We start from the raw sequence: 18,970 nt of genomic DNA, 5'->3' as shown, positions 1-18,970 counted from the left end.
CTCTATTTCTGGGAGGACTTGCTGTCGCTGTTGCACTGTGGGCCTCACCCCGCCTTGGCCTGGAGGCCTGCTAGACCTCCTGCCCCTCTTAGTGGCTGCTCTGCGGCTCTGTGTCTGCTCTGTCTCTCTGTGACTATCTCTCCCTCTCTTGTTGGTTTGTTTTATGATCTCTCATTCCTTCTTTTACTGTCACACCTCCAGGGCCAGCATCCCTTTCCTCTCCCTCCTTCCCTCCCTGCCCTCCTCTAATACCCTCTGTCTCTGGGTCTCTGTCTCTACCTTTATTGTCTCCCTGCTCAACATTCCTCAGAGCCGTTCTGGGGCTGGATGATGGGGGACAGGTGAAGGACCCCCAGGCCAGGCTCAGGGAGAGACCAGGAGGAGCTGCAGGGGACCACCTCTGCCTGACTCGAGTCCTGTGCTCTGCTGTGCCATCCCAGGCACATCCGCTCCCTTCCTAGCCTCATGCTTCAGTTGATTCCTTCCCTAATTCATTCATTCATATTCTCAACTAATATTTACTGGCTGCTGGCTTCCTGCCATTCATGAACACAGGTGTATCGAATACCTACCAGGTGTGCCATTCTAGGGGCTTGGGATGCAACAGAGGACAAGAGACAAAGATCCCTGCCCCCATGGAGCTAATAGACAGGGGTATATGTAACCTCAGAGTCAGCTGAGCAGTGGGTTAGGGAGCGCTGAGTGCTGGGGAGAAGGGCAAGTACAGTGAGAGCACTGGGACTGCTGGACAGGCGCAAGGTGAAGCTTCATCACATAAGGTACGGGGCTGGGCCAGCAGGTGCAGGCGGATCTATGGGGGGAGAGCGTCCCAGGGAAAAGGGACTGACTGCTGAGGCAAGGAGTGCCTTGGTGTTGGAGGAAAGGCAAGCAGGCTTGTGGCTGGAGGGGACTGGAGGGGAGTGGGAGAGGTGGTGCTGAGAGGTAAAGGAGGCGGGCAGACACGCAAGGCTGTGCCTCTACGTGAGCTGGGGTGGTCTGACCTGCCTTGGAAGACTCCTTCCACCTGCTGGGTGAGGAATAGACCAGGGGGGCTGTCGAGGGCGCCCAGGGGAGCTATGAAGACAAGCACTGTGTCTCAGAGTGGTGGAGATGGGGAAACCCGATGGTGCTGGGCACTGTTCCAGCTCTCAGCGCTTGTATGGAGCCTGCTAGTCACTCCAGGCCCCGTGTTCTGGTCCTGCCGAGAAATGCCCTGCAGGCACCTTCCCCCAGGGCGAAATATGCTAACCTGACCTTCCCACTCTTTCTCTCCCCAGGGTGTTCAAGAAGGCGAGCCCCAATGGAAAGGTGAGTCTGTGGCAGCCCCACCCCCGCTCCTCTCTGTCCCCAAACTCTCCTCCTCTCTTGGGCATCTTTACTGCCGTGAAAGACTGGCACATCCTGTCTGAGGGGGAGACACAGCCCTGTCCTCCCTCGACTACAGTGACAGGGAGCCTCTCAGCAAACTGTCTCAGGGGGGCAGTATAACTCCCCTGGACTTTAGGGCGCCCCTGCCCTGGTATGGGGAGACACAGCCTATCCCAGAGAGGCTGCCTTGCCTTGTGAGTGCAATAATTAGAGCCAGTGCCAAGGGCCTCAGGGGAGCCAAGTCCTCTGGCGTGAGCGGCCCCTGGAGCCTATACTGAGTCCTGTTATCTGGGGCAGCTCCCACCTCACTCTCTTTCTTAACACAGCCCCAGGCCAGATCCTACTTTCCTCGCAGGTCAGCAAATGGGTATGGCTGACATCATTCCATGTCAGGTCTAGGCTGAGCCTGTGGGGGCTGGAGTAGGGTGTACTGAGATAAAAATAAGGCACAGCTAGTGCCCCTCACAGCCAGATGGGGAAGGCAGACATAGAAAAACTGATCAATATAAAGTGCAAGTGTGTTATAGAGGAGTGCATGGGGGCTGCAGATGCAGCCTGGGTGGTCAGGGATGGTTTCCCTGAGGAGAGATGCACTCCCGGGCAAGGTAGGGAGGAAAAAGAGCATTTGAGGCATGAACATAAATCACAGGGCATCTGGGTGCCAAGCGGGGAGCAGAGGGAGCAGGAGCTGAGGTGGGGGTGTGGCAGAGCTGGGTCCTGGAGTCTTGGAGTTGGGCTTAGAAGCTTGGACTCCTGGCCTGGGCTGGCAGATGACATCATTGTGTGTGCCCACATCCCTCTTCTACACCCACAGCAGACATCACTAATCACTGGCCACACTTTCCTGTTGAGGTGATATTCCATCTTGGGTTCTTTTCAACCCAGGGCCCCAGGCAGCCCCTACCAATCAATCAGAGTTGACATTTGGAATGAAATTCGTTTGTCATCTTGCTTCTGGACGCTGAGGAACCATCAGAGTGTTTTCAGACCAGACTTCCATGGTTAGATTTGCATTTTAGGATGACCAGTCTGGCTAAGGTGGGGAGAAAGGTCCCAGGTGTGGGAGGCTCCAGGCAGTAGATAATCAAGGAGCTGGTGCATAATCCTGTCAAGTGTGGCTGTGAAGACAGAGAAATCTGATGGAGGGTCAATCGTCAGCATTTAGGGATTGTAGAGGAGTAGAGAACATCTGGAATGACACTCTGGATTCTAGCTCTGGGGTTCTCCCCTGAAGGTTGGCAACCAGCAGGGCACAGGCTCACAGCCTTGGAGAACAAGTCCTTGTTTGAGTGGATCCCTGCAGACTGCACACAGGCGGGGTGCTATGAAGGGCTCAGAGTTCAGTGTTCAGAGCCCCCTCACCTCTCGGTGCCACTGGCCCTGCTCGGGGTCCCCCCTCCTCTCAGAGATGCGCCCAGCCCTCCCACTCAGCAAGCACCTTTGCTGCTGCCACTCCACCGTCAGTGGTGCTTGGTGTGAAGGTCCCTGCAGGCCTCAGTGTCCTCATCTGCAAAATGGGAACAAGAACTTCTTTGCAGGGTTTGGGATAAACAGGTGCTTTAAAATTTATACAAGGCCTTGTTATTCCTAGTATTAGGACTGGAGATCAGGTCCACGCCCAGTTAGGATTTCGATGATGAGGGTTAGGGTTGGGTCCAGGGAGTTTTGGCAGCTTCCAGGTCTCCTCCGGGGCGGGGGCCCACAGCTGCTAGCGCCTTCTGTGCCTCTCTTCCCCAGCTCACCGTCTATCTGGGAAAGCGGGACTTTGTGGACCACATCGACCTCGTGGAGCCCGTGGGTGAGTCCCTGGAGGCCGGGGGAGCGGGGGAGGCAGGGCTGGCCTGACCCCTCCCAGAGAAGGGCAGGTTGGAGTGGCCCAGGAATAGCCTGCAGGTCTCCAGAGGGGCCTGGTGCCAAGAATAGGATGTGTGTGGCTTTTGGCTCTAGTCAGCAAAGGCTAACCAAGCAGCTGCTTTCCTCTTCAGCTGAGGGGCCTGTGAGAGGACGCTGTGGGAAGGACAGAGGTAAGAAGTGGGGCAAGAATCCTGATGATAAGGACAATGAGGATGTTGATGACAGCAGCTGCCACTTAGCATGAGGCTTAACTGTGTACCCAACACTGGGGGAACTACTATTATTACCATCCCAAGCACGGAGAGGTTAAGTGACTTCCTCCAGGTCACAGAGCTAGTAGATTGCGGAGCCTGGATTCAAACCTGGGCAGTCCAGCTCCACAGATGCTTTGTTCTGCTCCCTTCTGGTGGCAAAGGGTGGGGAGGTGAAAAGAAAGCCTGCTACTGCTGCTAAGTCGCTTCAGTCCATGTCTGACTCTGTGCAACCCCATAGACGCATCTCACCAGGCTCCCCCATCCCTGGGATTCTCCAGGCAAGAACACTGGAGTGGGTTGCCATTTCCTTCTCCAACACATGAAAATGAAAAGTGAAACTGAACTCGCTCAGTCGTGTCCGACTCTTAGCGACCCCATGGACTTCAGCCTACCGGGCTCCTCCGTCCATGGGATTTTCCAGGCAAGAGTACTGGAGTGGGATGCCATTGCCTTCTCTGAAAGAAAGCCTAGGGGCTTGTGAAATGGAGGCTGTCTTCACTGACATGGGGTTCTTACCAGGAGGCTGGGCTGTGGCTGCAGGCACCTTCCAAGGACTTTTTCCACTTCAGGGCTTCTCTCAACCTCAGCACTCTTGAGGTTTTGGATTGGATCGTTTGCTGGCAGGGCCATCCCACGTGTTGAAGGATGCTTGGCAGCATTCCTGGCCTCTACCCATTAGACACTGGGAGTCCCCCCATCCCAGTATGGCAATTAGAAATGTTTTTAGACATTGCCAGATATCCTTTTGGGGGGCAAAATCACCTCCAGTTAGGATTCTAAGAACTGTAGCTCTCTTTAAAGAACCTCAATCTCGTTGTCTCTTCCTACAGTTTGTTTGAGGGAGGGAGGCCCTGGATTAACCCTAATTTACAGATGTGGACAGTGAGACCCAGAGAGGTTAAATGATTGAAGAGGGACATGAACAAACCCAGGTGAGACCAAAGAAGGTGACAGGTTGGGAGGTTGGACCCTGGAAACTGCAGGAGGCTAAGTCCAGATGAAGAAAGTGGGATGTGTTGCTTGGGGGAAACATTCACAGAGAAAGTGGCCTGGGAGCTGTCCTGGGGCCAAGAGGGCAGGACAGAGGTGTGGTTCCAGAGCTCAGGTGGGAGCAGATGGAGCAGAGAGCCAGGTGTCAGCTCGCTGGGAGGAAGGTCTTTGTGGCCTTGGGGCGGGAGGCCTGGCAGGTCCCTGGGGTCGCTATGCAGGCTGTGGGCTGCAGAGTCCGGCTCTACGCAGCCCTTCCCTTCCTGGCCTGGAGCCAGATAGCCCTACTTTTCCTCCCAGCCTGTCGGGTGTTCTCTGAAGCTCACCAGCGTCTCTGCCATTTCCATCTCCCCCATGAACTTGGAGGCAGGGAGCAAACATCCCCGTGTTCACCTGTGGCCTGCTCACCTGTGGCCAAGGCAGAGTTTCCTATGGGCTGTCTGAGGCCAGGGCTGTTCACACGTATTAGCCTTTAAGAATAGCAACGGGGTCACGGGGGCTGGGCATCATGGGATCTGGGGAGAAGGGCAGGAGGGATCTGGCTCCCCTTGCACATATAGGCACCCTGAGAACCATTCAGCCAGTGTTCACAGAGCACCTACTTCATGCTAGGCCCTGTGCTAGACCCTGTAGATCCCAGCAAGTCCTGGGGCATCATACCAAGTTGATCAAATGACCCGCAGTGAGAAAAACTTCTTCCCTTACATCATTGAGCAGAGAGAGCATCCTTTGTCTTCAACCGGACTCTGTATTCCCAAGGTCAGGCCTTGGGACATTCTCCATGGTCACATGTGCCAGGCACCGGGTAATACTTTAAATGTGTTAATTCATTTAGTCCTCACAGGAGCCCTATTAGGTGGGTACTACAGGTCTGCAAATCCCAAATCCAGAAGCCCTGAGAGCACCAAATTGTTCATGAGTTTGACACAGAAATCATTTAGTGGCAGCCTGGCCTGAACTGATGGGAGGTGACTGATGCCTTAGTTAACCTCTTGGTGAAAATAGTTTCCCTGTAGAGGTTTTAATGGGCTCGACAAGGGATGCTGCCCCAGAGCTGGCAGAAGGCATTAGAGAAGATATGGAAGAGGGACCACATGGCCTTTCTATAATTCAAAACTTCTGAATTCCACAGTATACCTGATATTGGGGTTTTGAACCCATCTTATTATTCTAACAGATGAAGAAAGAGAAGTTAAATAACCTGCCTATAGTCGTGAGCTGGGTTTGGCAGGCCAGCCTGGGTCAATGGGTGGAGGGGGCATGGTGGTAACATTCACTGGCTGCTGGCCTTCCCATTTCTCTCATGATGCTTTTGTTTTGTTTATAACAATTTTATTTATTTTTGGCTGTGCTGGGTCTTCATTGCTATTTGGCCTTTTCTTTAGCTGCAGGGAGCTTGGGCCACTCTCCAGTTGCGATGCTCGGACTTCTCATTGTGGTGGTTTTCTTGTTGCAGAGCACGGGCTCTGGGGCGCTTGGGCTTTAGTATGTCCAGTGTGAGGGCTCAGTAGTTGCGGCTCCCAGTCTCTAGAGCATAGGCTCAGTAGCTGTGGCACACAGGCTTAGTAGCTCTGCAGCATTTGGGATCTTCCTGGATTAGGGATCTAACCCATGCTCCTGCATTGGCAGGTGGATTCTTCGCCACTGTGCCCCCAGGGAAGCCCTCATGATGCTTGTGAACGGACAAATGGTTGGGTTTGAATTTAACATGGTGTTTAGGGCTCAGACTTCCCTGGTGGCTCAGACGGCCAAGCATCTGCCTATAGTACGGGAGACCTGGGTTCAGTCCCTGGTTCGAGAAGATACCCTGGAGAAGGAAATGGCAACGCACTCCAGTATTCTTGCCTGGAGAATCCAATGGATGGAGGAGCCTGGAGGGCTACAGTTCATGGGGTCACAAAGAGTCAGACATGACTGAGCGACTTCACTTCACTTTTTGGGGCTCAGAAGTTTGAGGTCATGTCTGCTCATTCCCTGTCCTTCCTCCAGATGGAGTGGTTCTTGTGGATCCGGAGTATCTCAAGGAGAGGAGAGGTGAGCTGTGGCCCCTGCCCCCAGCCTGACCTCCAGGCTGGGGCCTTTCTGACTCTCTGGCAGAACACTGGAAATAAGAGAGGCAACAAGCCCATCCCTGCCCCTCCCCACTGGTTCTTCCTGTGACGGCTCCAATCAGCATCAGAGCAGGTGCTCCAGCCCCCTGGGGCAGCCCCGCCTGTACCCACTTTGGGAGACCCTTTTCATGTCTGAGCCCTTTACATCAACCCATCGTGACTGTTGCAAGGCTGGGGGATGCAAACGGAGCAGGAGTTAGGGTCTTACTGTACAGAAGAGAAGACTTATTCCTGACGCAGTCAAGGGATTGTCTAAAGCCAGCAGGAAGACGGGAGGTGGGGGTTGGGTGGAACAAGACACTGGGCTTTCCAGACACCACCTAGCACTGGTTTCCCCACCCTTTAATCTTCCCAATGTGCTTCTTCCCGGCCCCCATCGACCCTGTCGGGCCCTCTGCACATGCCCTGGACTGCAGTGCGGGTGGAGAAGGAACGAACCCATCCAGCGGTCAGCCCTCGCCTCCTCCCCGGGCCAGGCACCTGACACCCTTGTCCCAAGGGCAGCACCGCCCTCCCTGCAGGAGCTCTGGGACAGACGTGTGCCTCCTAGAGACTGGCAGGGGAGCCGGTTCCTGGGCTGCAGCTGTCACTCTGGGTGGGGGGCATGTTTGCTACCCTTCCTGGCCCCTCCTCAGCACCCCCTTGCTCCCACAGTCTATGTGACGCTGACTTGCGCCTTCCGCTACGGCCGGGAGGACCTGGATGTCCTGGGCCTGACCTTTCGCAAGGACCTGTTTGTGGCCAACGTGCAGTCTTTCCCGCCGGCCCCCGAGGACAAGAAGCCCCTGACGCGGCTGCAGGAGCGCCTCATCAAGAAGCTGGGCGAGCATGCCTACCCTTTCACCTTTGAGGTCAGGGACTGCCAGCCCCCGGGGCCCCATTCCAGAAGCATCACTTCTAGCAAGCCCTCTGGGCAGGCACACAGGGGCAGCTGGGGCAGCAGCTCCAGGCCACGCAATTTCCCCAGCGTACACTGGGGCCAGGGCACTGGCACTTACGCTGCCTGGTAAGTGTCTCTTCTCTGGCCACTGCCAGAGGTGTCACCCTTACCCCTGCACTGCTACCCGGACCCTCCCAAGTCCAGGTCATCGTGGGAGAAGGAGGGGTCGAGGGGGTGCTGCAGAGAAAGAAGGAGTCCTTTCTGGCCCCCGGGTCACTGCAAGGCTGTCTCCTCCTTCATACTGGCTGCCTACTAACCCTGCCTCAACCCAACTCCCAAACAAGAATGGCAAGTACTGGATTTCCCTGCTCAGCTGCCTTTCCACTCCAGGATTCTGGATTTTCAGTTTCTCAGACTCTGATTCTGTGATTCAGTGAAATCCCCTGACTGTGAGAGTCAGAGAAGGAGAGAGGATAAGGAGCCATCCTCTCTGTTATAGACGTATTATGGCTGCTGTAACTAACCATTGCAAACCTAGTAATAATTAAACCTGCCAATTAGAATACAAATGTGTTATTTTACAGTTCTGAAGGTCGGAAGTCAAGAACAGCTCTCATGGGCTAAAATCAAGTGTCAGCAGGGCTGCATTCTCTCTGGACCTCTGGGAGAGAAACTGCTTCCTTGCCTTTTCCTGCTGCTAGAAACTGCTCACATTCTTTGGCCCCTGGCCCAGCCCTTTTCCATCTTCAAAGCCAGCAATGGCCGGTCCAATCTTTCTCGAATCCCATCACTGTGATGCTGACTTTTCTGCTCCCTGCTTTCACTGTTAAAGACGCTGTGATTATGGTGGGTCGACCTGGCTAATCCAGGGTGATCTCCCCGTCTCAGGATGCTTCACCGAATTACACTGTAAGACCCTTTTGCCCTTGTAGGTAACATTATCACAGGTTTTGGAGATTAGAATGTGAACATCTTCAGGGGCCATTATTCTACCTACCGCAGTGCACATCATAGAAAGACCTTTTCAGCTCTTGTTCTGTGGGGGCTGTGATGCCCTGAAATCCTTGGCTTTATTGCAGGGGCCTCTAGTGTAACATGAAGCATAGCTTAGCATGTTCTGATGACGTAAACATGGTCTGTCCTGTGAATTGCCTAGTCTGATGGAAGGGACGTGGTCAGTCCTTAGGGGCACTGGTCTGATGAATGTGTGTGGGGATGGGAGACCTGGAGAGGTCAGTGGTGAATATGACAGGTCTCTCTGTCCTCTTAACAGATCCCTCCGAACCTCCCATGCTCTGTGACTTTGCAGCCGGGACCTGAAGATACAGGGAAGGTGGGTCACCCCTCAGGGAGCATCCCTCTGGGTTCAGGACACTGTGTCCTCAGGTCCCCAGCTCTCTGTCTGGAGGGTGCTGGAATTCTCCCTGTAGAAGCCTCCTTGTGTGTAAGCTAGGCTGATCCCACCTCAGATAAGCAGTCTTTTCAGACAGGGTGGCACATATGGCATCACCCTCACCCCCTACACTCAGTTATGTGCCCAGAGCCTCTCCCAAGTCACTCTCGCTGGCCTTGGTGTTGGCTGAAGAATGTTCTCTGGCAAACTGTCCGGCCTCACAAACCCTGTGTGGAGGTGGAGTCATCACTGTCTCACAGATGGGGAAACTGAGGCTTGGACGTAGGTGACCCCACAAGTGTTCCAGGCCTCAGAGCTTGAAGCCTGTTTCCTCATCTGTGAAATGGATGTGATGGGATGTACCTCATCATTTGGTCCAGAGGGTAGGGCGAGATGTTGAAGGGGTGCCCAGTGCAGGGTCTGTGTGGTTGGGGTGGGGGTGGGGGGGTGGGTGGTCCTAAATAGGACTGCTGAAAGGCTTGTTGTTATTTCTGGGCAACTGCCTTGTTGGGGACCGTGCCCCCCAGACAGCCAGGACTCTGGAGCGGAGCTGGTCACGGAGCAGCTCTGTGGGAGGGTCAGATGAGGGAGGCAGCTCCGCACAGGCTGAGTGCAGGGCTCCCAGTCAGACGAGGGGGTCAGGCCTGGGGAACTGATATTCGCATCCAGCGGCCTCGTTAAATGAGAGGGTGGGTAGGCCGTGCTCAACGGAGCTGGCCCTCTCCATTGAGGTTAGTGACCCTTCCCTGCAGGCCTGCGGTGTGGACTACGAAGTGAAAGCCTTCTGTGCGGAGAACCTGGAGGAGAAGATCCACAAGCGGTGAGGAGGGCGCAGCTTCTACCCGTCTGGGTGCGGGCTGCCTGCTGGCAGAGGGAGGGAGACAGGACAGGCACGGTTCAGTCGGAGGAAGACAGAAGTAACAATGCCTGGAAGTGGGAGAGGAGGGGCCTTGCATTCCAGCCTTGGAAACTCCAAGGGCACTGGGGAAGACTGGCAGGTGGGGAGGGCTTCCTGGGGGAGGTGGCTCTATTACCCTGACTCAGGCCTCAGCACTTTTTCCTTTGCATCACTGTACCCACTTCCCTTATCGCCCTGCCTCTAATCTCTTCCTCTCCAGACTGCATGTCCTTTAATTTTGTTTTGGAAAAAAATCTGAAATTCAGATTGTTTTAAACAGTGAGCAAGATGTTTCCCGGCCAGCTTGGACCCCCATTTCCCAGTTCTCCTGGGAGGTCATCAGCAGGAGGTTGTGGGGGTGGGGTAGGGGGTGTCAGTAGAGGCTTCTGAACAGGGAAGGGAAGTGGAGAAAGTGAACCCACCCAAGGCAGACAGAGGAGGTCTGCCATGTCTCAGAGAGGGGAAGCATTTTCCTGGAGAGGGACAGCCCTGGGCAGACAGACAGCCCAGGCCAGCAGCCAGAACTAGCTGGCCCTGATTTATGGGGTGAGCTGCCCAACCCTGTTCTCATACCTGCCCCTCCTGGGGTCGGGCTTTGCTTTGCCTCCTGGCAAGGCTGGCCAGGGTCCCCAACTCTGTGTCCTGCAGCAGGCTTCCAGAGGACGCAGCATCCTCTTAGGGAGTGGGCTGAGTTTGCCACCTGGTGGTCATATGATGCATTGCATATCTCCAACTCCAGTTGGGCAACTTACACCATGTAGGGAGATGAGACCTTTGTCCCTTGCTTCTCTGTTCCCCGTTTCTTCTTAAGATTTGCGACCAGGAGAAAGGAAGGGCGGTGTAGGTTTTGGTAAGTAGCCTACCTACAGCAAGGAAGGGGAGGCAACGTTGAGAGCCAGCACTCTCAACCTATTACCAATTTGACATTTTAAGTCCACACCAGAATTTACTAATAATGATAGAGCAACTCACACTTACCAGCTTATTAAGTACCAGACACAGTTCAAAGTGATGGACATGTACAAACTAATTTAATCCTCACAACAACCCTAAGAAGTCGGTCCTGCTATCATCGCCATTTTACAGATGAGGAGACTGAGGCATAGAGGTTAATTTACTCAAAGTCATATAATTCATATGGGGAGAATTAGGGCTTATAAAAAAATGATTTCTTTTTTATGTAGATCATCTCTAAAGACTTTATTGAATTGTTACAATATTGCCTGTGTTTTATGTTTTGGTTTTTTGGCCGTGAGACATGTAGGATCTTAGCTCCCCGGCTAGGCATCAAACCTACACCTCCTGCATTGGAAGGCAAAGTCTTAAACTGGACTACCAGGGAAGTCCAAGAGCAAGGACTTCAACCTTGGTTATCCAGCTGTAGGAAATGGAGGTGGCTTATTTGAGAAGTGGGAATGCTGGGACTCCACCTGACTGTGTCCCCATCCCCTCACCAAACCTTGCTGGCCCTGTTTCCTCCCTGCGCCCATCATGTTCATTGAGCCCCACCTTGTCTCTGAGTGTCCATCCTCTTGCTGAGTCTTTATTCTCTGTACTGGCCTCTCTCCCGCTAATGGAATCTGCACCCCCGTCACGGAATTCCATTGCCTCTCCACACCTTCGTATCTTCCTGGGGCCCTTGTCCCCTGTGTATATTTTTACTTAATAGCTATTTAGTAGGTATTTAGGAGAAGGCAATGGCACCCCACTCCAGTACTGTTGCCTGGAAAATCCCATGGATGGAGGAGCCTGGTAGGCTGCAGTCCATGGGGTCGTTAAGAGTCAGACACGACTGAGAGACTTCACTTTCACTTTCCACTTTCATGCATTGGAGAAGGAAATGGCAACCCACTCCAGTGTTCTTGCCTGGAGAATCCCAGGGACGGCGGAGCCTGGTGGGCTGCAGTCCATGGGGTCGCACAGAGTTGGACACGACTGAAGCGACTTAGCAGCAGTAGCAGTAGGTATTTGTTATATCGCAGCCAGCACTGTCTTAGATACTGAGAATACAGCAGTGAACAATTTAGACAAAAACTTCTGTCCTTAAAGCAGGAATCCCCACCCTTTTTGGAGCCAGGAACTGGTTTCTGGCCGAACAGGTTTCTGAACAGGAAGACAGTTTTTCCGTGGACCAAGGTCGGTGAGTGGGTGGGGGATGGTTTGAGGATGATTCAAGTGCGTTGCATTTATTGTGCACTATTTTCCCATTACTATTACATAAGCTCCTCCTTTGATCATCAGGCATTAGATACCGGAGGCTGGGAACCCCTGCCTTAAAGGGCTCATACCATTAGCGACATAAGGGATGCAGAAAGTGGAACGTGGTCTCTTTCTCAGCATCCTGGTGGTGGTGGTGTAGTTGCTAAGTCATGTCCGAGTCTTTGTGACCCCATAGACTGTAGCCTGCCAGGCTCCTCTGTCTATGGAATTTTCCAAGCAAGAATACTGGAATCTTCCAGGCAAGAATACATGGAATCTTCCAGGCAAGATCCTTCTCCAGGGGATCTTCCTGACCCAGGAATCAAACCCAGGTCTCCTGCATTGCAGGTGGATTCTTTACCAACTGAGCTACCAGGGAAGCATCCTGCTGGCTACCAAAACACAGATCCACATACAGTACTGTCGTGGGGTGGCTTGGCCTCTGACTGGTGGGAGTTCAGATCAGGAAAAGAGCAGAGTGGGTGGATCTAGGAAGTTTCCTGGAAGAACAGGTGTTTGCCTGAGCCTTGCAGAAGGAAGCAAATGAAGGCAGAAGCTGGAAGAGAGTGTTATAGGTTGGGACCTAGGGTACGCAAAGCTTCAGAAATAGGACTAGAGGGACCATCAAGCATGACAGTGAGGACCTAGAGGAGGCTGGGGACTCCCAGGATGGAGGAGGTTGGAGTGGGACCAGATGGTAACAGGGCCCTATGCCAACCTTTGCAGTTTGGACTGGAGTCCAAGGAGATGGGAACCATGGCAGTCTCTTGAGCAAGAGAAGGATGTGAGGGTCACAAGGGAAGGGGATAGAGGCAAGGGACTCTGGTCATCATTTGCTCTGCCCATGTCCCCTAGGAATTCTGTGCGCCTGGTCATCCGGAAGGTTCAGTATGCCCCAGAGAGGCCTGGCCCCCAGCCCACGGCCGAGACCACCAGGCAGTTCCTCATGTCAGACAAGCCCTTGCATCTGGAGGCCTCCCTGGACAAGGAGGTAGGAGGTTGGGGCTTGGCATGGGTGGGGCTGCCCTCCCAGGGCTGGAGCCTTAGATCCCAGCTCTCTCACAGCCTCTGGGGAGAAGCTCCCACCCGAGGACCACAGGGCTCAGGGAAGCTGAGACCTCCTTGGGAGATTTGGAGCAGCCTCTGGGGACTGAAGGGGTGACGGGATGGGCATGAGCCTGAAGGATGCGGTTGACTTCAGAAGTCAGTGTGCCTTCTGAAGAATCCTGGGTCCTGGCCGTCCCCCTGCATCCCCATCCCCCTTTGAAATGTGAGCACCCCCTCTGCCTCTCAGGGGCACAGTGAAGGCAAGTGCTTAGGCCAAGATATAAATTGAGGCTCTTCAGTGAGGTTTCAGAGCCAGTTCCCTCACAGAGTGGGTCAGCCCCTCCCCACCTCTCTCCTGCTTCTTCCAGATCCTCCCAGGTCTAAATTCCAGGCAGCCTGAGCTGGCAGGGACTTGATGTATCACTTACTCCAGCCCCTCCAATGGACAGCGGGGGAAACCAAGGCTTAGATAACCTGTCCAAGGCCTTACCGCTCTCATCTTTATTATTGTTAGTATTACTGTTATCATTACTTTTGGTGACCAACCCAGGACTGGAGCCCAGGATTGTACTGTGCTTAGTCACTCAGTCATGTCCAACTCTTTGCGACCTCATGGACTGTAGCCCACCAGGCTCCTCTGTCCATGGGGATCCTCCAGGCAAGAATACTGGAGTGGGTTTCCATGCCCTCTTTCAGGGGATCTTCCCAACGCAGGTCTCCTGCATTGCAGATGGATTCTTTACCATCTGAGCCACCAGGGAAGCCCAGAGCCTAGGATTATTACCTTCTAATTCAATTATCTCTCAAGGTCCACAGAGGAACTTAAGTCTAACATGCCTGGTGGCTTAGCATCAGTGGGAAGTGACTGATGAGCTTGGGGCCAATGTCAGAGTGGCCAAGACCTGGGGAACCCCAGGAGATGTGTGTGGGGCCTCATTTCCCTCCCCTTCATCTAAAGCTTTGGAATCTTACCCCTCTCCCTGGCTACTTCTTCCACCTCCCAGATCTACTACCACGGAGAACCCATCAGTGTCAACGTCCATGTCACCAACAACACCAACAAGACGGTGAAGAAGATCAAGATCTCGGGTACCCAGGCAGAGGGCCAGTCCAGGGGATGGGCAAGGGGACTCCTCCCAGGGGTTGGGGGCAGCCGAAGGCTCTCCCTTTGTTAACAGCCCTGTAAATAACTACTAGCCTGAAGGGAAGACTAAGGCCTGCTCTAAGCCGAAGGATAAGGCTTTTGAGGCTGGTAACAGGCTGCTTACTGGCCAGGTAATGAGTTTACTGTTGAAGCCCTTCTTCTAAGTTCCCTTGACAGAGCTGTCCTTGAGGGGGAGATTTTTGGTAATGGAAGGAAGTGGGCCTGTTCAGGCTGCCCTTTGGGTGGAGGATGGGGTTCATCTCCTGCAGAAACTCCTGGTGGCCTCTGGCTGTTACCTGGGGCTGAACATCCCAACTCAGAGAGCCTGGGAGCCCTGGACTCACCCACCTCGTTTCCCTCTTTCTCTGCAGTGCGCCAGTATGCAGACATCTGTCTGTTCAACACAGCCCAGTACAAGTGCCCTGTGGCCATGGAAGAGGCTGAGTAAGTGAGCACAAGCCCAGCCTTGGATGGGTGGAATCAGCTGGGGAAAGGAGAAGCCCTGGGTCGAGTTATAGGCCCAGTAGCTCTGCTCCACCTGGCAGAGGGTCTGGCCTCAGACTTGCTGCTCAGCATAGATGGCCCTGAATAGCTTTTTGAAAAACCACCCAGCCGCTTGGTTTAGCTACAAGGAAATACATGCTCCAGTCAGGGAAAAGACCCACCAAAATTAGTATGACAAAATAAGAGCTAGTGAATCTGCGAGGAGCGGGGCTATGGAAACCTAGACTGCCTGGAGCCTTCTGCATTGGGGTTGCCGCTGCCCCCAGTGTGCAGAGAAGGAAGTGGGGGCAGAGAGATGTGACTGCTCAACCTCACAGGGCTGGCCACTGGCAGAGCTGGGGCTCCAAGGCTTGCTGCACCGCAGCTCTCTTATTGTTGAAAAGGGGCTGGGGGGTGGAGCAAAAGTAGGTAAAAACTGAACAATCCAAACACCTTACACACGATGGATAGAGATGAGATACAGCAAGTAAGGTCTTCATTGTAGAACTTAGGAGGTGAGTGATCATTGCACAATTCTTCCAGTTTTCCTATATGTTTGAAATTTTTTCACAGTAATACGTTAGGGGAAAAACAGGCCACACTCTCTCCACTAAAAAACATTATCCTAGTCATACAGCACAGGGCAAACAGTACAATGAATTTTTTAAAACTTGAAGCTGCCTAGAAACCACGAATGAAGTTGTTGGGTCACCCCAGAGTCACTGCTGTTTGCATGTGGAGCATAGACGTCCCTTTTGGGTGGCAGTGGTCTCCCTGCAGAGCTGGGCCTAAAGGTGGGCCCTTCACAGGAGAGGGAGGCTAGAGCAGGGCTCTGTGTCCTGGGTGGGCTGGGGGTGAGGCTGGGGTTGGCTCTGGGGGCATCTCCACACTAGTCTCCCTTCTTTCCAGTGACACAGTGGCACCCAGCTCTACGTTCTGCAAGGTCTACACGCTGACCCCCTTCCTGGCCAACAATCGAGAGAAGCGGGGCCTCGCCCTGGATGGGAAGCTCAAACACGAGGACACGAACCTGGCCTCCAGCACCCTGTGAGGACCCACCCTCCCTGGTCCCAGGCTCCCCACTGTGTGTTAGTCGCTCAGTCGTGTCTGACTCTTTGTGACCCCATGGACTGCAGCCTGCCAGGCTCCTCTGTCTGTGGGATTCTCCAGGCAAGAACACTGGAATGGGTTGTCGTGCCCTCCTCCAGGGGATCTTCCCCACCCAGGGATCGAAGCTGGGTCTTCTGCATTGGAGGCAGATTCTTTACCATCCTCCCCCAGATGGATCCACACCCACCTTGGTCCCAGCAGGGCCAGCACAGGCTCAGGCTACCCTCTCCCCGACCATTGTCAAGGGCCCGTCCTCATGAGCTTGAACTGCCAGGGAAGCTGTCACCTGATCCCACCCCTCTCCAGGGGTGCCCAGAGAACACGATGGACCACTCCACCAGGCTCCCTTAGTCAGTGCCTTGCCCAGGGGAGGGTGACATGGAGAGGCTTTGTGCAGGAGGCAGCAGCTCCTGACCTGGTTGTGTCTTCAGCTGGATAGAGTGCATCCCTGAGGCAGAGCAAGGCTGGAAGGAAGGATGGAAAGAAGGAAGGAAGGGTGGGAGGGGCTTCTGGAAGGGTCCTGGGAGGAGAGGATGAATGAGGACGGGGTCTGGGAGTCCAGAGAGATGAGGGTGGTGAGCTGGGCTCAACCACATGTGGAGGTGTCTTGGAAGGAAGGGATCCCAGGGATCTTACCCCAAGGTCACCACTGCCTCTCTGAGGCTACCCTGCTCTAATGGAAACCGGGGGGTATGAGGACCCCTCTTGCCCTACCTGCTGAGGTCTGGCCCTTCCTGGGGCCTGACCCACCTCTGCAGCACCTCCCTTCCCCTGCCCACTGCCCCCTCCTCTCTGCCAGCAGCAAGAGAAAGGGAAGCCACCCAGCAGGAAGAGCCCACCCCTTACCTCCTTGCTGGGACTTGGGCTCTGGGCGGGAAGGAGCTGGTTCCCAGGGCAGCACAGTCAGACCTGGGGCCCAGTGCTCGGAGCTCTCGCTCCCCAAGGAAAGGCCTCGTCTTTCTCACACACCGGGCTCCGCCTGCACCTGGTGGCTGAGTGGTCAGGAGGGGACCTACGGTGCTGCCCTGGCGCAGCCCATCCTGCCGTGTCTCACAAGACCCATGAACTGGCTTCCCTATGTCGCCTTGCAGGTTGAGGGAAGGAGCCAACCGGGAGATCCTGGGCATCATTGTTTCCTACAAAGTGAAAGTGAAGCTGGTGGTGTCTCGTGGCGGGTGAGTGCTCCAGCCCAGCCCAGCCCAGCCCCCAGAGGGTGGGCAGGAAGGTCCCTGACGGCCACACCCAGTGCCCCATTCTGCCTACTTGCTGGATCTTGTCTTGTTCCTCTTCCTTCTCCTCCACCCTTTTCCCTCTCCTGTTTCAGAGGCTTTCAGCCCCTCTCTTTTCCTCCCCTCTTTCTCCCCTCTCCCTTTTCTTCTTCCTTTTCTTTTACCTCCTCCTCCTCTTCCCTGTCCCTGGTCTGGGCACATGGGAGGTGGCGGGAACTTCCTAAGAGTCTGTGCTGTGGGGTTTCCAAGGGGTGCTGTGCCCCTCATCACATCTCAGGGCACAGCACCCACCATACCCCCACTTATGCCCAGGCTGATCTGCTGGGGAAGTGGCTCAAGGAGCTCAGAATCCCAGAGCTGGATTGAGGGTGCTCTGACTGTCCCACTTTACAGATGGGGAAACAGAAGCCAAAACAGTTCCCCACACATTTCCCGAAATCTCCTTCTCTAATCTCAGGTCACAGGCTGGGTGCTGGGGTAACGACAGTAAACCAAACATATTCCCTGATCCAGAGCAGAGTCGGGTGGAAGCCCAGAAAGAACTCACACTTTTCCCGATATACTAAGCCAACAGGTTGTTATAAATCTAGAATTAGGATTTCTAATTTGTCAGAGGGATTTTTTTTTAATTCATAAATTTCTTTGAAAAGATTGGAAAGCTAATAGCATTAGACATCAAGTCTCCTTTATTTTTAGAATAATGCCTCCTGTGGTGGTGGTGTATAATACTGGCCATGTATTATAGGACATCTCAGAATCACAGATCTCAAATCCTGTGTCCTCTGACCCTTGCAAGACCCTGTGGGTCTTGTGCCTCAGGCTCCTTCTTGAGGCATCCTCAGGGCATCCTGAAGTACTTCCTTCTGCCATTGGATAGCCCCAGCTTCCCCAGTACTGGCAGCACAGGGCTGAACTTGTGTGTCTCCTTTATAGAAGAGGATCCTGGGGCTGCCCTCGCAGGGAGTTTGGCTGAACCGGGCCTGGTTTCAGTCCCCCTGGCAGGGCTCATACCACTTCCGTATATCCCTGATGAGCGGTTACACCTGGGGTGGGAGGAGTGTGTCCCCGGGTCTAACCTACCCCTAAGTGTGGTGAATGAACGTGCTTTCTGTTTTCTTCCTCTCTGAACTCTCTCCTGACCACTTCTTCCGCCTCCTCTGACCCACCCAGCCTGTTGGGAGATCTTGCATCCAGGTAAAGCCCCTCCCTTCAACCTAATCAACCCACCTTCCTGAAGGGCCCAGAGACCATTGTCCTGACCGTCCAGAGCCACGGGCCCTGGGTAGGAAGGACTCTTAGCACTCAGGTTTTTGATTGCCAGGCTCAGGCATGTGCGGGGACTAGGACTGTCTCCGGAGGGGCTGGGAAGGTGCGGTTTCTCCTTTCAAAACTTGCCCTGCTCTTCCATCCCACCCAAGTGACAAGGACCTTTGCAGACAGCAACGTGGGCTTCAGTGATCTGGGGACTGGCCCCCAATCAGTCTGTTTTACAGGATGTTTTGGGTAAACTTAGGCTTTGTGGCTTTCAAACCCTTCTAGGTGAATGAGAACTAACTGCTGGCTGAGTGTTACTAAGAAGTCCTGAGGAGCTCTGCTTCTGTAGACAGACTCCTTGGAACCAGCTGGATCCACGTGCATTTTCCACAAATTCATGTGCCCCAAACCCAGTGGTTTTGCTTCCTCCTGTCCCAGGAAGCTAATATTGCTCATCCCAAGAAACCTTAGTCCGTTAGGAGAAGTGAAATTAATTCAAGTTGATTCAATCTAATTCAGTAAGGAGTTCTTGAACCCAGGCTTGAGCCCAGCCTTGTGAGGGAGACTGAGGTCCCAGAGAGGAACCAGACACATTCCCTGTCCATGATTGCTTGTCACCTGGTGGAAGGAAGGTTAAGGTCCACATTCTTCCATCCATATTCCGGATGGCGGTCTCAGTCTTCCACCAGCTTCCATTCTGATAGCTCACTTTCCCAAGTGAACTGAAGAAGCTGTCCTCTTTGGAAGCAAAAAAAAAAA

At 54.0% G+C, this 18,970-nt stretch overlaps 1 protein-coding gene across 7 annotated transcripts in view; it reads left to right on the top strand.

Moving 5' to 3' along the window:
- The window catches only part of ARRB1 (arrestin beta 1), a 78,177-nt gene that overhangs the window by 49,377 nt on the left and 9,830 nt on the right, over positions 1-18,970 (top strand). For 4 of the 7 annotated variants that reach the window (XM_061380870.1, XM_061380872.1, XM_061380877.1 and 1 more), the window contains exons 2-13: positions 1,278-1,308; positions 3,106-3,166; positions 6,453-6,497; positions 7,229-7,425; positions 8,728-8,787; positions 9,600-9,667; positions 12,800-12,935; positions 13,996-14,080; positions 14,507-14,579; positions 15,528-15,665; positions 16,820-16,903; positions 18,128-18,151. In XM_061380870.1, coding sequence (XP_061236854.1) covers positions 1,278-1,308; positions 3,106-3,166; positions 6,453-6,497; positions 7,229-7,425; positions 8,728-8,787; positions 9,600-9,667; positions 12,800-12,935; positions 13,996-14,080; positions 14,507-14,579; positions 15,528-15,665; positions 16,820-16,903; positions 18,128-18,151 — 1,002 coding nt within the window. The remainder of the gene's footprint in view (positions 1-1,277; positions 1,309-3,105; positions 3,167-6,452; positions 6,498-7,228; positions 7,426-8,727; positions 8,788-9,599; positions 9,668-12,799; positions 12,936-13,995; positions 14,081-14,506; positions 14,580-15,527; positions 15,666-16,819; positions 16,904-18,127; positions 18,152-18,970) is intronic. The other 3 variants (XM_061380871.1, XM_061380878.1, XM_061380876.1) reach the window with 1 other exon arrangement.

Source organism: Bos javanicus, chromosome 15 (assembly GCF_032452875.1).
Source record: "Bos javanicus breed banteng chromosome 15, ARS-OSU_banteng_1.0, whole genome shotgun sequence".
NCBI classification, from domain to species: domain Eukaryota; kingdom Metazoa; phylum Chordata; class Mammalia; order Artiodactyla; family Bovidae; genus Bos; species Bos javanicus.
This window is presented reverse-complemented; position numbering and strand designations above follow the sequence as displayed.